This window comes from Symphalangus syndactylus, chromosome 17 (genome assembly GCF_028878055.3).
Source record: "Symphalangus syndactylus isolate Jambi chromosome 17, NHGRI_mSymSyn1-v2.1_pri, whole genome shotgun sequence".
Taxonomy (NCBI): domain Eukaryota; kingdom Metazoa; phylum Chordata; class Mammalia; order Primates; family Hylobatidae; genus Symphalangus; species Symphalangus syndactylus.
Window position 1 is genome coordinate 59,657,558 of NC_072439.2, and position 16,273 is coordinate 59,673,830.

Below are 16,273 nucleotides of genomic sequence, written 5' to 3' on the forward strand. Positions count from 1 at the left end.
GGCCTCCTCACCCCATAACCTTTGTAAGACCTTGCTTCATAACTTGGACTCAAACAATTGGCTTGTGTTTCAAGTAGACAAAGCCTTATGGAAATGATACTTGTTAAGTGTTTTTATTGGACATCTGGGTAAGAGTTAGCCTTTGTCAGACCAGTCACAAACTACAGCTAGCCTGACTCCAACACTCTTGGTGACAATTTCTGTTCTTAGCAAACTGTTTCTAAAATTTATTTTAAATTGAGAATGAATGATATTATTTGTATTCATTTTCCCCTGCTTTCTGCTTTGGTTCCTGATTCAGTGGCTAAGGTTAAAAATATTCACTCAATTTTCCCCTCATCTTTAGGTCAGATCTCTTCCCTTCATCCTGTGGGATCCTAACCTAGCATCAGGTGGAATCTCTGTAGCCTGTGTTTTGTTCGTGTTATGCCAGGATGTTGTGGCTCTGCTAAGAAACGGCAGAGGGATTTCAGGTCCTGGAAGTACTAAGTTGAGCTCAGCCAGCTTGAAAGATAACCAGGATTGTCTTCACTCTCACTGCCTCCTCTCAATGAATCATCTAAATCTAAACTAATATTAGATGGCAGTAGCATAGAACCTCCTCAAAGTCTACGTGATCAGATGAGAGACAGGAGAGGTTAGTACAATTTCATTCTCTTTCCTTTCTTTCTCCCTTCCTTCCTTCCTTCCTTCCTCTCTCTCCCTTCCTTCCTTCTTTCCTTCTTCCTTCCTCCCTTCCTCCCTCCCTCCCTCCCTTCCTTCCTTCCTTCCTCTCTCTCCCTTCCTTCCTTCTTTCCTTCCTCCTTCCTTCCTCCCTCCCTCCCTCCCTCCCTTCCTTCCTTCCTTCCTTCCTTCCTTCTCTCCCTCTCTCTCTCTTTCTTTCTTTCTTTCTCTTTCTTTCTTTCTCTTTCTTTCTTTCTTTCTTTCTTTCTTTCTTTCTTTCTTTCTTTCTTTCTTTCTTTTCTTTCTTTCCTTCTTTCTTCCTTTCTTCCTTCCTTCCTTCCTTTCTTTCTTTTTCTTTCTGTGTTGCCCAGGCTGGAGTGTAATGCTGCGATCTTCATTCACTGCAACCTCTGCCTCCCAGGTTCAAGTGATTAAGTGATTCTTCTGCCTCAGCCTCCCGAGTAGCTGGGATTACAGGCACCTGCCACCATGCCCAGATAGTTTTTGTATTTTTAGTAGAGATGGAGTTTCACCATGTTGGTCAGGCTGGTCTCAAACTTTTGACCTCAGGTGATCCACCCACCTCAGCCTCCCAAAGTGCTGGGATTACAGGCATAAGCCATCACGCCCGGCCCAATTTCACTCCATTTCTTAATAGCAAAATATACCTTATATTTTAAATAAATGAAAGTGCTGAAGGCAGTATCCCTTGCGTGATTGTCAGATAGAAAAGACTGAGGAGCTCCATGCAGTATTTTTCATTGCTTGTATGGAATGTTATACCTGGAGAACACTGCACAGCCAGAAAATTAATTCTAGAAATTCCTGAGCCAAAGGCAGAGTATCTCAAATTTGGAGACAAGGTCAGGGAGTGGCTTGGCTCAATATGAAGCAAAAGCAAAATAAATAAACAAAAGGGAGAGGGGAGATGCTCAGAGTATTCAGAAGATGAATTTTCTTCTAGTTTAAAGTGAAAAAAAAAAGTCTGTTTCCCCAAAGACAATGGATTCACAAGTGATCCAGGGAGCCGACAAGAGTAACACTTCATCCAAGCACGTGATACCCTCCTTGTTATTTTTCTCCTAAAAGTTCTGGGGCTTTTTGATAAGTGTGAGAATTTTTAAGGTGTGCGACCTATGGAGGTGTTGACTGAACTCCTTTCAGTGAGGACACACACCAGAGATCTTATTAAATAAAGTTTTCATACTCACAAGCCCTTAACTTTGCCTAGATGTGACTTCAGAAAATTGAGATGCGAATGTCATCCCAGTCTATAGTGATAACAGTGTTTTAAAAAGTTTTTTAGTTGACAAAGCTGTTTTACATATAACACCTGAGACTTGCTGTTTTTTGGAGGAAAGGCACTTGATGAATTCAAAGAGAGCACAGCCTGGTCTGTGCTTTACCAAGTCCCTGTACTAGTAGCAACTGGAGAGCAACAAACATGAACAAATAGAGCCAAAGAATTCTGCGGGAACCAGCTTTGGCCTCTTTGCACCTCAATTTGCTAGTCAATAATGGAAATAACTGAATTAGATCTTTTTTTAAATAGTCTTTCTGGCTTTAGAATTCTTTGTCTATTCTCTATATTCAACTCAAGAGGTCTTTTTTTTTAAATTTTTTTGTTTTAATTCCTTTGGTGTAGGACTTAAAGGAAAATAAGCAAGCCAGGGAACATACGAGGAAGGCAAAGATAAGGAAAAGGAAACAAGACTGAAAAAGAACTTGGAGAAGAACAAAAGGAAATAAGCTTATAGATAAGTAATGGGGTGAGAGAACTATGAGAATTGGATCAATTTCCTGTATCTCAGATTTAATATAAGGGGGAAGACCTGATGATTTGCAATGTAATTCTGTAAATCATGTCAGAATTAATAAGCCCTTTAATTTTTTTCCTTAAGAAGAACACACTATGTGACTGCACAGTTCATTCCGTACTAGAGGCAGAGGACACGACGACCCAATTTGGTGGTGGTGCTGGAAGGAGAGCCATTACCTGCTAATGAGGGTGAATCCTAAAGCCTGCTCTGCAGCCTCTGTCCATGGTGTATTGAGGAACTTGCTGTTTTGACACTTTTCTTGGTGAAGGGATGAGTTCTTGCCTTTTCTCCCTGCAACACATTCATTCTGTAACGTGCTGCCCCAACCACAGGCATTGGTGACAGAATAAAGAACATGTTTGGCCGGGCGAGGTGGCTCACGCTTGTAATCCCAGCACTTTGGGAGGCCGAGGCCGGCGGATCACGAGGTCAGGAGATCGAGACCACGGTGAAACCCCGTCTCTACTAAAAATACAAAAAATTAGCCGGGCATGGTGGCGGGCGCCTGTAGTCCCAGCTACTCGGAGAGGCTGAGGCAGGAAAATGGCGTGAACCCGGGAGGCGGAGCTTGCAGTGAGCCGAGATCGCGCCACTGCACTCCAGCCTGGGCGACAGAGCGAAACTCCGTCTCAAAAAAAAAAAAGAGAACATGTTTATCATTAAGGTTTTCTGCAACTGAAAAATTGTAGTTGATCTGAAAATCTGTAGAAATTACTGTCTCTGTTTCTAACTTTATTCAATGGTGGTTCTTTATTATTTTTTTTAATGTACAAAAAATCGCCCAGATGTGTTTTGTATGACACCTTGGTCTCTTAAAGCAGACTCTGGTTGAATGTTGTTGCACATACTTTCTGTTGTAGGTAATTATAAAATGTCTTGTTTCCTATTGATATAAACAAAACATATTGATAAACTGTGGATTCAACTCATTCTGGAAAAGATTGCAAGCATTTTCAAAATGCAGGTGGCTGATGCAGAGTAGGTTCTTTGCAAATGTTGGATGAAACGCTGCAGAGTGGACTTCAACCTGTGCAAGTAGGCAGGGCTGGGAGGAGACCCCAGTGCAGACATTCCTCCTCAGGCCAGCAAGGTGAGGGAGCTGTGATATAACTGTAACCACTTATCCAGAAAGTATGTCTCTGTTATGACTGTGTTTCACAGGCAGTTGCCCTGAACTCTTTGTTTGGAAAGAAACTGTATTAATCCTCGAGTCTGTCAGATGCTGCCCAGAACTTAGCAAGTCATAAAGGCAGCTCTTGAGTCTTCTTTCTTATGAAAATCACACCTTGATACAATCCTTCATTGACATGGCAGCTTTTTCAGTAGTGTTCCTATTAGCTTATGCAAGAGGGATGGGTAGTTGGATGATTAATTGAAAAGTTAAATAAACTGAAGAGTCATTTTTAAAAATCCTAATACATAATATACTATAAACATTTATTTTAACTTAAAATAATAAATTGTGTATTCGTTTAAGAATAATTTGATGTGGAAGGCAAAGTCTTTTCTTGGAGTCTAGGTCTGATATTGGAGTTGTCTTTCATAAACCACATTTACAATACATCATTTACAATTTATGGTTTTTGATTTCTTTAAAGTTACGGTTTTGTTAGAGTAGAGTAGGAGCTTAAAGACACTCGTAATCTGAGAACAGAGGCCTCTAGATTATAATTATTATTTTCTCCTGACTTTACAGTTATTTCACTCACATATAATTCAAGAATACTTTTAGGAGCTCCCTTTTGTCAAGCCTTTTCTAAGGAAACATCTTAATTTTTCATAAACAGTCTCTCCCTTTACACTCATATTTCATTGCATCACACAATTTTTAGTTAAATTATTTAAATATATTAAGTCCAACAGGGCATACACAGGGTTGAGATCAAGCACAACTGATTCTTGGTAAACTTACAACTCAATTGGCCAGAGTAAAAGCACACAAGCTCCAGAAAGCCTGCTCTCTGCTGGCCCTTGGGGTACTAGGGGCAAGCAGAAGGGAGAACTGCAGAGGGCATGAAGGAGACAATTCATCTGCAGAATTTGTAAGTGGGGGCCTGTTAAGCAGCTTCTAGTCTAATAAATTCTTACTGTGTATTGTGCAATGTGCTAGTCCCTAACTGGGGAACAAAGATAGAAGTACAGTTGCTGCCAAGTATTGTGTGCAGTAGAGGCTGTCGGCACAGAGGAGGAGAAATCCCTTCTGGCCGAAATGAGCAACCAGAAGCAAGCTGTTTTGGATTGAATTGTGTTCCTCCAAAAGTTCATGTACTGAAGTTCTAACCCCTAGTACCTCACATTGTAACCACAGTTGGAGGTAGCATTTTTAGAGAGTCAGTTCAATTAAAATGAAGTTATTTGGGGGGCCCTCATTCAATATGAATGGTCTTCTTATAAGAAGATAAAATTTGGACACAGACATCGACAAAAGGAGGACCGAGTGAAAACACAGAGAGAAAATGGCCATCCACAAGGCAGGGAGAGAAGCCTGAAGCATAGCCTCCCTCGCAGCCCTTAGAAGGACTGAAACTTGCCTGCCGACACCTTGATCTTGGGCTTCCGGCTTCCAGAACTATGAAAAATTAATTTCTATTGTTTAAGCCACCCAATCTATCTTACTTTGTTACAGCATCCCTAACAGAAGACTACAGAAGGCTTCAAGGAGTGGGGAGTATTTGAGGTGGGATTTAAAAGATGGGTAATTTATCAGTAGCCCAAGATGAGAGGAAGGAAATTAGAGGCAGATGGAAGAGTCAGAAAAAGACTGAGAAGTGGGCCAGTATTTGAAATATAAAAAACAGACCAATTGGCTGGAGGAAAGAGCCAATGTAGGAAAGGAATGGAAGAATAGGCTAGAAGAGGTAGGTCAGATCTGCATGTCTTTGAGGGCCATATGTGGGCAGTGGGGAGTCACTGAAGTCTTTGGAGCAGTGATACAATCAAAGCAGCATTTTGGAGACATTGTCTCATATAGAGCTGTCAGGGAAGGCTGTCTGCTATGTGCTGAATCCTTTATGGCTGTCCTTTATGGCAACGTGACTTTGTCTGGCTCCCTGGCATGGCTGACTATACTGCAAGGTGATGGGTGGGAGAGGGTCAGGACTCGCTGCAGCAGAACCATAAGAAAGCATGACTGCCTTACTAAATTCCATCCTGCCCTCCCCTTGAAAGAGAGGCTTAACAGACTTCTTAACATTATTTGCTTCTTAGTTGAGCAGGGAGTGGTCAATGTGAGTGGCAGAATTCAGGAAGTATGCTTGGCTCTGGGCTTCTTTCAAAAGTCCCAGCCAAAGAAGACCTAGGCTTCAGTTCACCTGTGGGTAGATGTGACGTTTCTCACATTGAGGTGTTAAAGTTGAAACAGTGTATTATCTTGCTTGCAAGGTAGAAAATAAAGTTCCATTTCTTGCACATCTAAGTTTATGGACAATATTCCCACCTGCTACATTTTTATAAGGAATTTAGAATTTCAGCTTAATTGGGGTTATTTGGGGGTAGTTCTGGGCAGGGACTTGTTTTGGCAAACAGATTTTGTGTCTTTTATTCAAGTGGTTTTTTTTTTGTTGTTTAGAGCTCAAGGAAATCAAGAAGAAGAGAAGATCCTCTTTAAATTAGAGTTGAAAGCAGAAGGCTCTCCTAGAGGGCCCATGAAATTATTGATACTTAATAAATATTTTTGAATGGAAACAGTAATGGCCATTTCCACAGTTTTTGATAATGCTTGCAGCCAGTTGCATTGGAAGAGGTTTCTCAGACATCCATTGTCACTAACTATTCTACAGCCTTGTGACATGTTTTAAATGACTGCCCAGAAAAGGCCCTACCAGGAGAAATTATGATTCAGCAGGTCTGGGATAAGACCTGGCTATATCTACTTACAAAAAAATTCTACTGATGACTTTGACATATACTTAGGGCTGAGAAATCACTGATGACATGCAACGTTTTAGGCTTTTATAACAGTTCTGAGAGCAAGATTATATTTGATACCAAATAATTTTATATTTTAATCCTTATGATTCTAATTTTAAACGCTTTTTTGGCTTATCTTGGTAAAAGTCTTTGCCAATCCAGGATTCAATCTAGTGACTTCCAAACAACCACTTCTGCTTTCGGCTGTAAATTAAAGCCTTTCCTTCCTTTTGATTCCTTCAACCTCTAAACAAGAAACAAACAAACAACCTGAATAAAAGATATAAAATCTCTTTGCCAAAACAAGTCCCTGCCCAGAACCACCCCAACTAACCCCAATTAAGCCAAAATTCTAAACTCCTTATAAAAATGTAGTAGGTGAAAATATTGTCCATACACTTATGTGTGGAAGAAATGGACATTTATTTTTCTATAAGTCAATTTCTATTTCAACCTCCCATTCCAGTAGGTGATAAAATCTTAGTTTTAGTCAATAATGAGTATTTTCTACCTGTCTCCTAGGGATTGCTGTAAGTTGTGGGGAATTTAAATCATAGTAAGTCAAGGAGGTGGGGGTGCTCAGGAGGGTGTCCATCTCATCCGGATTATCATTTTTCCTGCTGGCATCCACTGAAATGTCCTCATTCCCATTTGGTCCTTATTGCTACGTCATACCTCACACCCCAGTGCAAGTCTTTGGGTCTCCACTAATTTCCAAGCATTTCCAAGACATAAGAGACTGAGCCTGCTCCTCCCACCCTGTCCTGTGCAGGGCTAAATTATGTGGTCACCTCTGGCAAATTTATGTTGATACAAGAGGCAGTCACCTCTACCCTGAGATCTTGCTACTCCCCAGGCTTTTCCCAGGAAAGAGAGATGGGTTTCCTCTTTTATCAGGTCTCCAAGCCTCTGTGTGTTTGCAATTGCAGGCTTCCTCTGTTAAGGCCCCAGTATCTACTCACTCCTTGCTGCTCCTTCCTCTGCTATGGGGAGTATTTCCTAATCTCTGGGGCAGCAAGCCTTGCACTTACACAACCAAGCATCCTCACAGATTTTTTCATACTGTTTATGCACAAGTGTCTTTTCAGTTTTCCTTCGAAGATTAGACTTTTGAAAAATCAGAGAACATGCTTTGATTTTCTCTTTTAGGCACCATCACTTGTCCCTGGATGCAGTAAGACACTCAGCTGAAAGCGTGTGGGTAACACTAAGGAGTAATGGGAATAGAAGGTTAAACCTTCTCTGAAATGCATTTGATTTAGCCTTGGCTGAAATTGTGACCAAAGCTAGAGGATCACAAACTTCAGCACTCAGTTTCATGACTAATTTTGAAGAATGGGAGACTATCGGCATAGGAATTGGTAAATATGAAGCACTGAGTCAGCCAGAAATCCTTAATATATACTAGGGAAATACAAGAAGATTATTTTAAACACACTAAGAATACAAACAGCAAGATTAGGATGAAGGTCTCTTTTCTTCATGTTTATATTTCTTCTGTTTCTTGTCATAAAATTATTCCCTAACTGGTTTGCAGTAATTTCCTTGGAGAAGTACTGACTTTAAACTTTTATTTTTACCTCCCATGGACTATAAGTTTAACTTAGAGACATGCTTGCTTGGAATGGGAAATTGCATTTACTCACTGTAAGTTTGTGAAAGGAAATTGAATTTGATAGAATGTTTATTACTAGAAATCAAGTCACTCACCTAAATGTGTAATGTACACACCAGCTCTGTGTCCTCTCTAACTTCATTCTGTTATTTTACTCTTACATAAAGGTCTTGACTTCATTTAGTTAAAAAGCCCATCATTTAGATTTTTCCTTGTAATCATGTTGGAAAAACTCTGAGACTTAACAGAAATAGTTTTAAAGAACAATATGAATTTAAGTTTTTCTCCACTAGTGAAAAAAAGGAAATACCAAGGACAGGGGGAAAACATTGATTAATACTTCACACTGTTATTCTGCCACAAAAGCTTAAATAGCTTTCTAACATGTCTTAGTGGCAAAAACACAACTTCAGAATTGTGCCATTAATGGGGACATGAAAAAGCCACAGAAAAGTGGAGGAATTAGGACATGGACATAGTCAGTTTCTCAGGTTTAAAGTGCCCAGTTCTGTCTTGGTACTTGGGGTGATACTACTGTAGAAGAAATTGGTAAAATCCATTCACATAAATGCATTGGTCATGATCTACTTATCTCCTCCACTGTTACATAAGATTTATGGAAGCTGATATTTTGTCTATTTGTTGGATCCCAGGATATCCTATAGAATCATGGTAGGCAGTCAATTAATATTTGTTAAAATAAAAAAAAAAAAGAATGAATATCTTCTCCCAGGAGTCTGGGTAGACTTCCACTCTATATTTTTTAAAATGCTGTAGAAAAATGGCAAGTCTTTGTGCAAAGGTGTTAAAGTGGTTGGCATGCCAACATTAACCATGGCTGTCCTTAGAGCAAGAGCCCTTCCCTAGATTCCTGAAACCACACACCTCATTGGTCTGACACAGGAATTCTATGGAAAGCTCGCTTTGTGTCTGCCCATTTTTTAGTAGGTGAGCTGCATCACTCTGTCTAGTGGGACACACTTGCATATTCACAAATGGGTATTTTCCTGTGAGTAGTTTACGTAGTTTTGCCATATGAATGGTCAGTGAATTATCTGGATGAGGCCTGGAGGAAAAGGAGAAAGAAAACATCCAAACCACTTTCACTTGGTAGTATATCTCCACAAGGTAAACACATCTGCCACGACTTGAAGAAGGTGGAGACATAGCTGTGCTGGGTCACTATGAAAGGACACGATTCTACCTTCATGTCCTCATGTCTTTCCTTCCATTACCCTATCATTGCCCCTGAGCCTCTCTGGCCTAATTCTGAACTGACAAGTTGAAAATTTATTCTTCATATTTTCAAATGTTTAAGACATATGCAAAGAATAAAAATAACTCTACTCTCCCTTTTCATTGTACTGCAGCTCAGAAACTAGGTAGTAAAGCTTAATGTTTAGGGCAGGAGCCAGGGGACACAAGCACACACCTGTACATCTGCATTATTTTATGTTTAGTAAAATATTGAAACTAAATTAACACTGATGATTTAAAATGGCATCTCTAAGTGTAAAATTTAACATTATTTCAAGACTGAGAAGCTGAGCTTCATAATCTTTACTTTTTGTTCTGTTTTGTTTTTTAGTATAAAAGCTAATTACAATTTGGTTTGAACGTTAAAGTTTTTTTTAATGTACTGCATCTACAGCACATTTTAAAATTTATGATGAAAGAATTTTGGTTCGTAATTATCATCATATGTGTTTATAATTCATTATAACTTGTTATTCAATTTACTTTTCAATGATCAAAAAGTTTTTATTAGCAGCATGTTGACTACCATAAACATATCTTAAATGTACAAAGTTATCTGGTCTCATCCAACTCTCGCTGTATCAAGTACGTTTTTTAAGTGAGTAGAGGTGCGATGCCAAAAAGTCTTGTTTGTGAACAAGCAAATCTAGTTCACAAAATTTTCATGGAATATTGGCAAGATTTTGCAAGTTGGTATTTTGTTTTGGGATGGAAATCAGCATTGTTGAAATTGAAATGTAAATATTGAGTAATATTTTATTTTCAGTGTTCCCTTCTTTCCCCAGGATATTCCAACCTCAGTTATTCAAAGACTCCATCACCAGAGAGAAAGGCAGATTGTTACTTTGGGGGGTCCTATGCCCTGTATGTATCCCATATTCTTTCAGATAAGTGAAATTAGCATATCTGGGTATTACAGTTGTTTATGCCATACTACTATAAATACTTCTAAGAGAAGATTTATCTTGACTTAAGACTTGGAATTTTGTTAAATTAATGCACAAATGTATATGACCATAACTTAATTATGGTTTGTATATTAGCTGAGTCAAGTGGCATACATAAAAGCAGTGAAGGCTTCTTGGACATTCTACACCGAATTGTTTAGAATTTTTTAAAAATTTATCTTTCTATTTTCCAATAGTGTGGTAAATGTAAAGTGCTTAGCACTTCGCATGACACATGGTAGGGCCTCAATAAATATTAGCTAGTATCATTATAAACCATAGAGGCCCTGTTACGTGGGAGTTTGTATCTCTCTCTTGACTAATAGAAGCACTTTGCAGATGATATGTCACACAATCTAGAAAGGTAGTGCTTAAAGGAATAGACTTATCTCCTTATTTTACAAATGAGGACATTGAGGCCCTAGGAAGTTAAATGATTTAGACAAAATCACAAAGGTAAAGTGGAAAGCCCAGGAGAAATCCCCTGGCCTTGAGCCTGTTGTGATTTCTACCACTATAGATTAGAACTTTTCAAAGTGGCACCTGCAAGTGTCTTCGAGCAAGGCCTCAACCTCCAGCACAGCTCTTGCCATCTGCAAACACCAGGGAAGAGCAAGATTGAGTTACATGGCTTGGAAGAAGAGTGAAACACCCCACAAGACCCAGAGAAAACTCCGCATTCATTTGCAGCTAATTTTAAAGCGCAAATAAAAGTACAATCTTTGGAATCACTTTATCTTTGGTCAGGCAAATGTTTAAAGAGCAATATTATATACATCTAGGGTAAGAACAATTCATTAATTTAGATGAATGAATTGTCAAAAGGTTGTTTTGCCTGTAAATGTGAGTAAATTGAATATCAAGTCATCATGAAATGTAAACACGAGATAATGTTCCTGTTTCATTTTCCTTTTTCCCGAAAACATGGGTAACAGAGATCTTTACATCCAGCATTACTTCTGGAAAAAAATTAAAGTATGCAGTGCTTCTTATGAAGAAAGTTATTTCCCTCACTTGATAGGAAATCTGATCCAGAGAAATGAGGGGCCATGGAGATTATGTCCTGAATCTGGAGTTCATGATGAAAAAATATAAGTCAGTTTAAGTTCTGGATAATTGATAGTCTATTTTTAGATCAACATCTCTTGAGAATATTCTTTAACATCAAGGGAAATTAAAATGAAATATTGTCTTTGCTCTTTTAGAGTTTTTCTTTCCAAGAAAAGAAAGGGGATTTAGAGCTTTTCTTTTCAAGAAAAGAAAGGGGATTTAGAGCTTTTCTTTTCAAAATATGCAATTGGTCCTAACCTGACTCCTCAATTCAGCAGCCTTAAATTGAGATAGGGTCTAGCAGGTGACCAGCAAAACATTTCTCTGACATCTCAGGAGTCAGTAACACCACTAAGGAATTTAGATGTAAAGTTCAGAAAGCTTTGGACAGGGCATGGTTGGAAGAACATGGGAAAGAGGGCTCTTGAGCATTTTGACTTTTTAATTATTCTTATTTTGAAATTAGAACCACATGGATGGTAGTTTAGAATGATTTACCTTGACTTTTAGATGAGATTTGTGTAAAAACGGAAATCAATTTACCTCTGCTCAACAAACATCCAAGTGCTTCCATTTGTATAGCAATTTGATTATGAAATAGCACAGATGAATGAATTTGTAGGTGGAATTTCTTGAAAATAATGGATAAAAACCTCCAACAGTCCACTAATGCCGGGAGATGCTACAATAATTGGTAAATATCTTGTCTGATGCCCTGTAATGACTGAGAGCAAATCGCCAAGGTCTTCTGTTAATTTTTGTTTCCCAAACTATTGACAGACAAGAGAAACATATGTTTCCTATTGTTTTCCACATTTTTAAAAACTTTTTTTGTGTAACTGTAAAAATAATGATTGTCACAAAAACTAGCAGAATAACTCTGGGATTTTATTTTATATTTTAAGAGACTATCCTAGATTTCCTAGACTATCATATTCCAATTTCTGCCACCTACATTATACTTGGGAGGTCTCATTATTGCAAAAATGACTGTTGGGTTTTCTTTGAATTTGGTTTATATGAATCTTTCTAATCAATTCTTTTGACTACAAATATTAAAAGCCTTCTGTATTATCAGGAAATGGAAACCCAATGTTTTATTTTAAGTTTAATTTTTTTTTGTTGTTAGCACTACTTACAAATGGATTATTATTTCTTGGACTACCTTTCAACCTATTTCTTAAGGGTTAACGTGAAATGTTTATGAAATGTTGCTGATGATTTTTCTAAGCCAGATTGCTGATTCAGCAGCTTCCCGTTTCATACACAGCTTTTGGGTCCTTAAACAAAACAACACAAAATAAAAACTATTAACAGGTCTGAGAAAGATGACATTACAATCAACACCACTGATCATTAAAATGACCCTAGCCTAAAGTAGTAATGAAATTTTCCAAATAGCGTATATTTGCAGTAGAGGATAGAAGTGGCCTTAATTTTCAGTCAGCAGACACCTACCAAGGACTTGTCATTCACAAGGGACTGGAAAGAACTTAAGAACATGTCATTGCTTATGAGCATCTCAAAGTGGGGCCTATAAAGTGAGGGACCTGCAACACACCTTCATGGAAAATGCAGATTCAAGGCCTCTACCCAGACCTATTGAATCTGAACATCTAGGGGAAAGCCCAGGAACATGAATTTAGCCATAGTCATATGAATTACAGTTTTGAAATGATTAAGCTAGGGGTTCATATTCTTTAGATCGGGAGACAGACTTGTGGGAAAATAATAGAAATCTTTTAAAGCCAGGAAGATGAACTAGGCTATAATGAAATTCCAAAAGCGTTTTTTGACAGAATGAGTCAAGAAGAGAGGGAGCATGGTTCTACACAGTCTCCTCCTGGGGAGCATGGAAAGATGAGACTTTATCAAGAGTGTAAGCACATTATCACATAGTCAATATTCAGCAGCGTCTGAGAAGCTGAGTATTTGTAGCCCAAGGAGGAAAGCCAATTTCCAAAATCATCCCAGCCGGAGTACTTAAAGCAACTTCTGCCCACGCAGTTTTCCTTTCTGTCAGTGACACCATCAACCTGCTGCCTCAAAGCTAAATTCATACAACCAAAATCTCCCTCCTTCCGAGCCAAAACCTATGGAATTAAGAGCGCGGGAGAGTTGGAAAAGTAAGACAGCTGATTGTGTATAATTTAGGCCCAGAGGCCGCATGGTATAGGCAGATAGAAACTTGATTTACTGGCCAGGCATGATGGCTCTCTTCTGTGATCCCAGTATTTTGGTAGGCTAAGGTGAGAGGATCGCTTGAGGCCAGGAGTTCAAGACCAGCTTGTGCAATATAGTGAGATTCCCCCATCTCTACAAATACACACACACACACACACACACACACATAAATTAGCCAGGCATGCATGGTGGTGCATTCCTGCAGGAGGCTCAGGTTGGAGGATCTCCTGAGCTCAGGAGTTCAAGACTGCAGTGAGCTATGATCCTGCTACTGCACTCCAGCCCACGTGACAAAGCAAGACACTGCACATCCGCCCCCACCCCCTGCCAAAAAAAAAAAAAAAAAAGAGAGAGAAAGAAAAGAAAAGAAAAACCTGATTTATTGATCCAGTAGTAGCTGTGTGAGCATTGGTGCAATAATTCCTTCCGGGCTTCAGCTTCATCTCCTGTAAATCCTCGATGATTGCAGGATTTCAGATCTGCCTGAATCTAATTGCATGGTTGTTAGAAAAACAAAGTCTAGAATCTCACAGGCCTCAAGCCAGTCTTGTAATATACTCAGGAACTGAAATCAGCTTCAGCTTCTCCTTCTCCTGATGGCATGTGGTTAAGAGAACAAGCTTAGAATCAGGTAATCCACAGTGTCAGCCCAGCTCTGTCACTCACGAGGTCTGTGATCTGGAGCACACTTCTCCCAACCTCAGTTTCTTCGTCATTTAAGTTGGTATAATAATATCCACCTCACAGTGCTGGATAAAGTACTAAATAATGTTTGTAACATGTCAGCTCCATACCTGACATACAGGAAGGGCTCAATGATGGTAGTTACTATTATTTTTTAAAACTGCAGAATCAAATTTTCAAAAGACTGCAGACACCTAGTTCTTTCACTGTGAACTCCTATCTTTCATCTCAGAGAAGTGCCATGTTAGAAGAGAAAGGCCACCATTGATGTCAATATCAATGTTTTAAAAACTTACTGTGTAATGCATTGCAGTGACATACCTAGCATATTTGATGCCTGGAGTGGATCATTTTTTAACATCCCTTCCTCTCTATGATAAAATTATTTTCAGTAATTATCACGTAAGGATTAGTAGTAATCATTTATTTTCTCAATTTCATTCGTGTTAAAAACAAATAATTAACAATTTTATTAGAAAAGCAAAGTTCAATTTTAAATATATTCAAATTCAGTAAAACATTTCATGTATGAACTAAAATTTGCGCTTGTCAAACTAAAATATTATACCTTGAATTTCAGAGTTTCCTTCTTCTAAATTTGAAACATAAAACCTCTGAGTGATTACACAGAAATGACAGAATTAGTGTAGCTCAAGATCTTTGTGTCCTTGTTTCGACAATCACTGAGCTACCATCATTTTTGAATCTACCATTTAAACACAGGAAGAGATGATACCACCAGGGCTGGAGACAAAACCTTCAGGGGAACCAATAGGTCCATCAATTTCAAACCATTATACACTTGCTTTATACAAAACTCCTGAGGCTGAGTCCACTTGTGCTGAGGATTGGAGTGGGGAAGGCACCTTGAATAACTGGGCATTCTTCAAATTGACTTCCTTAATAAAGAATACAATGTTTATTAAAGGATAAGTTTTTAAAAACCAGGTGAATACATAGCTTACATATATTCTATTAAAACTCGATAGTAACCACAACAGTTCCCTGGAACTTAAACCAACAAGAGATTTTGGGGATAAAGTAATTTGATCACTGACATTGTTTAGAATTGTTGGCTTATGTTGATAATGAAAAGCAAATCAACTTTTTTTTGAGACAGTGTCTCACTCTGTCACCCAGGCTAGACTGCAATGGCACGATCATGATTCACTGCAGCCTCCATCTCCTGTGCTCAAGCCATTCTCCCACCTCAGCCTCCCATATAGCTAGGACCACAGTCATGCACCATCACACCTGGCTAATTTTTTAAATTTTTTGTAGAGATGGGGGTCTTGCAGTGTTGCCCAGGCTGGTCTTGAACTTCTGGGCTCAAACAAGCCTCCTGCCTCGGGTTCCCAAAGTGTTGGGATTACAGGTGTGAGATACTGCGCCTGGCTGCAAATAAACTTTTAGTCAGCTTTATTATTGTTTTTAAAGTCTTTACAGACAAAACACCTCCTACTGCCTACACCTGGTGCATCCTCCCTCTGTCCTGCCCTTGGCATTCTACCATTCCAGTTATTTCCTTCACCTGTGAATTTCCAGAATCTTCTGAATTCCCCACACCTAGTATAGCTCTTTCAACATAGTAGGTACTTAATGACTATTTGTTGAATTATGAATGCCAGCCATGCTACATTTTCTCATGCTCACTATTTTTAAAATGTCCAGGGGCAAGGATTTTTATCTGCATTTTACAATCGGGCTTTGAGATATTATATAACATGACCAAATTCACACAGCTCATTAGTAGCAGAGCTGGGATTCGAACCGAGGTCTCTCTGGCTCATGTGCATTGAGCACACGTCCATGTACACAGCTTCTCATCTGTGCCATACTGTGCTGACACTTTTGACTACTGACTTCAGAATTTATAATGCATAATTAAAGAAGTACCCTTTGTGGGTACTATTCAAGCTTGTTTGCATCCTAAATGCAAGTTGGAAAAATATTTGGCACCAGTGACTGTCACATTCATTAGGCACCTTAAACCCATCTGCAGCTCTATTGATATTCATCAGCCCTGCTAAATCATTTACACCATCAGGAAATTAGTCTAGAATGACACTCCCTTTCAGAGAAAGGAACCAGGAAAATCCAGAGGCAAGAAGCTGAACCCTGATGGGAGGCGAATAATAGCAGGT

The 16,273-nt window shown here is 38.9% G+C and overlaps 1 protein-coding gene across 2 annotated transcripts in view; it reads left to right on the forward strand.

Annotated features, from left to right (window-relative positions):
• Nucleotides 1-10,947, forward strand: part of LOC134732922 (putative uncharacterized protein SLC66A1L) — a 59,166-nt gene extending 48,219 nt beyond the window's left edge. For both annotated transcript variants that reach the window (XM_063620313.1, XM_063620314.1), the window contains one exon: nt 10,050-10,947. In XM_063620313.1, coding sequence (XP_063476383.1) covers nt 10,050-10,155 — 106 coding nt within the window. In that variant the 3' untranslated portion in view covers nt 10,156-10,947. The remainder of the gene's footprint in view (nt 1-10,049) is intronic.
• Nucleotides 10,948-16,273: the final 5,326 nt, after the last annotated feature.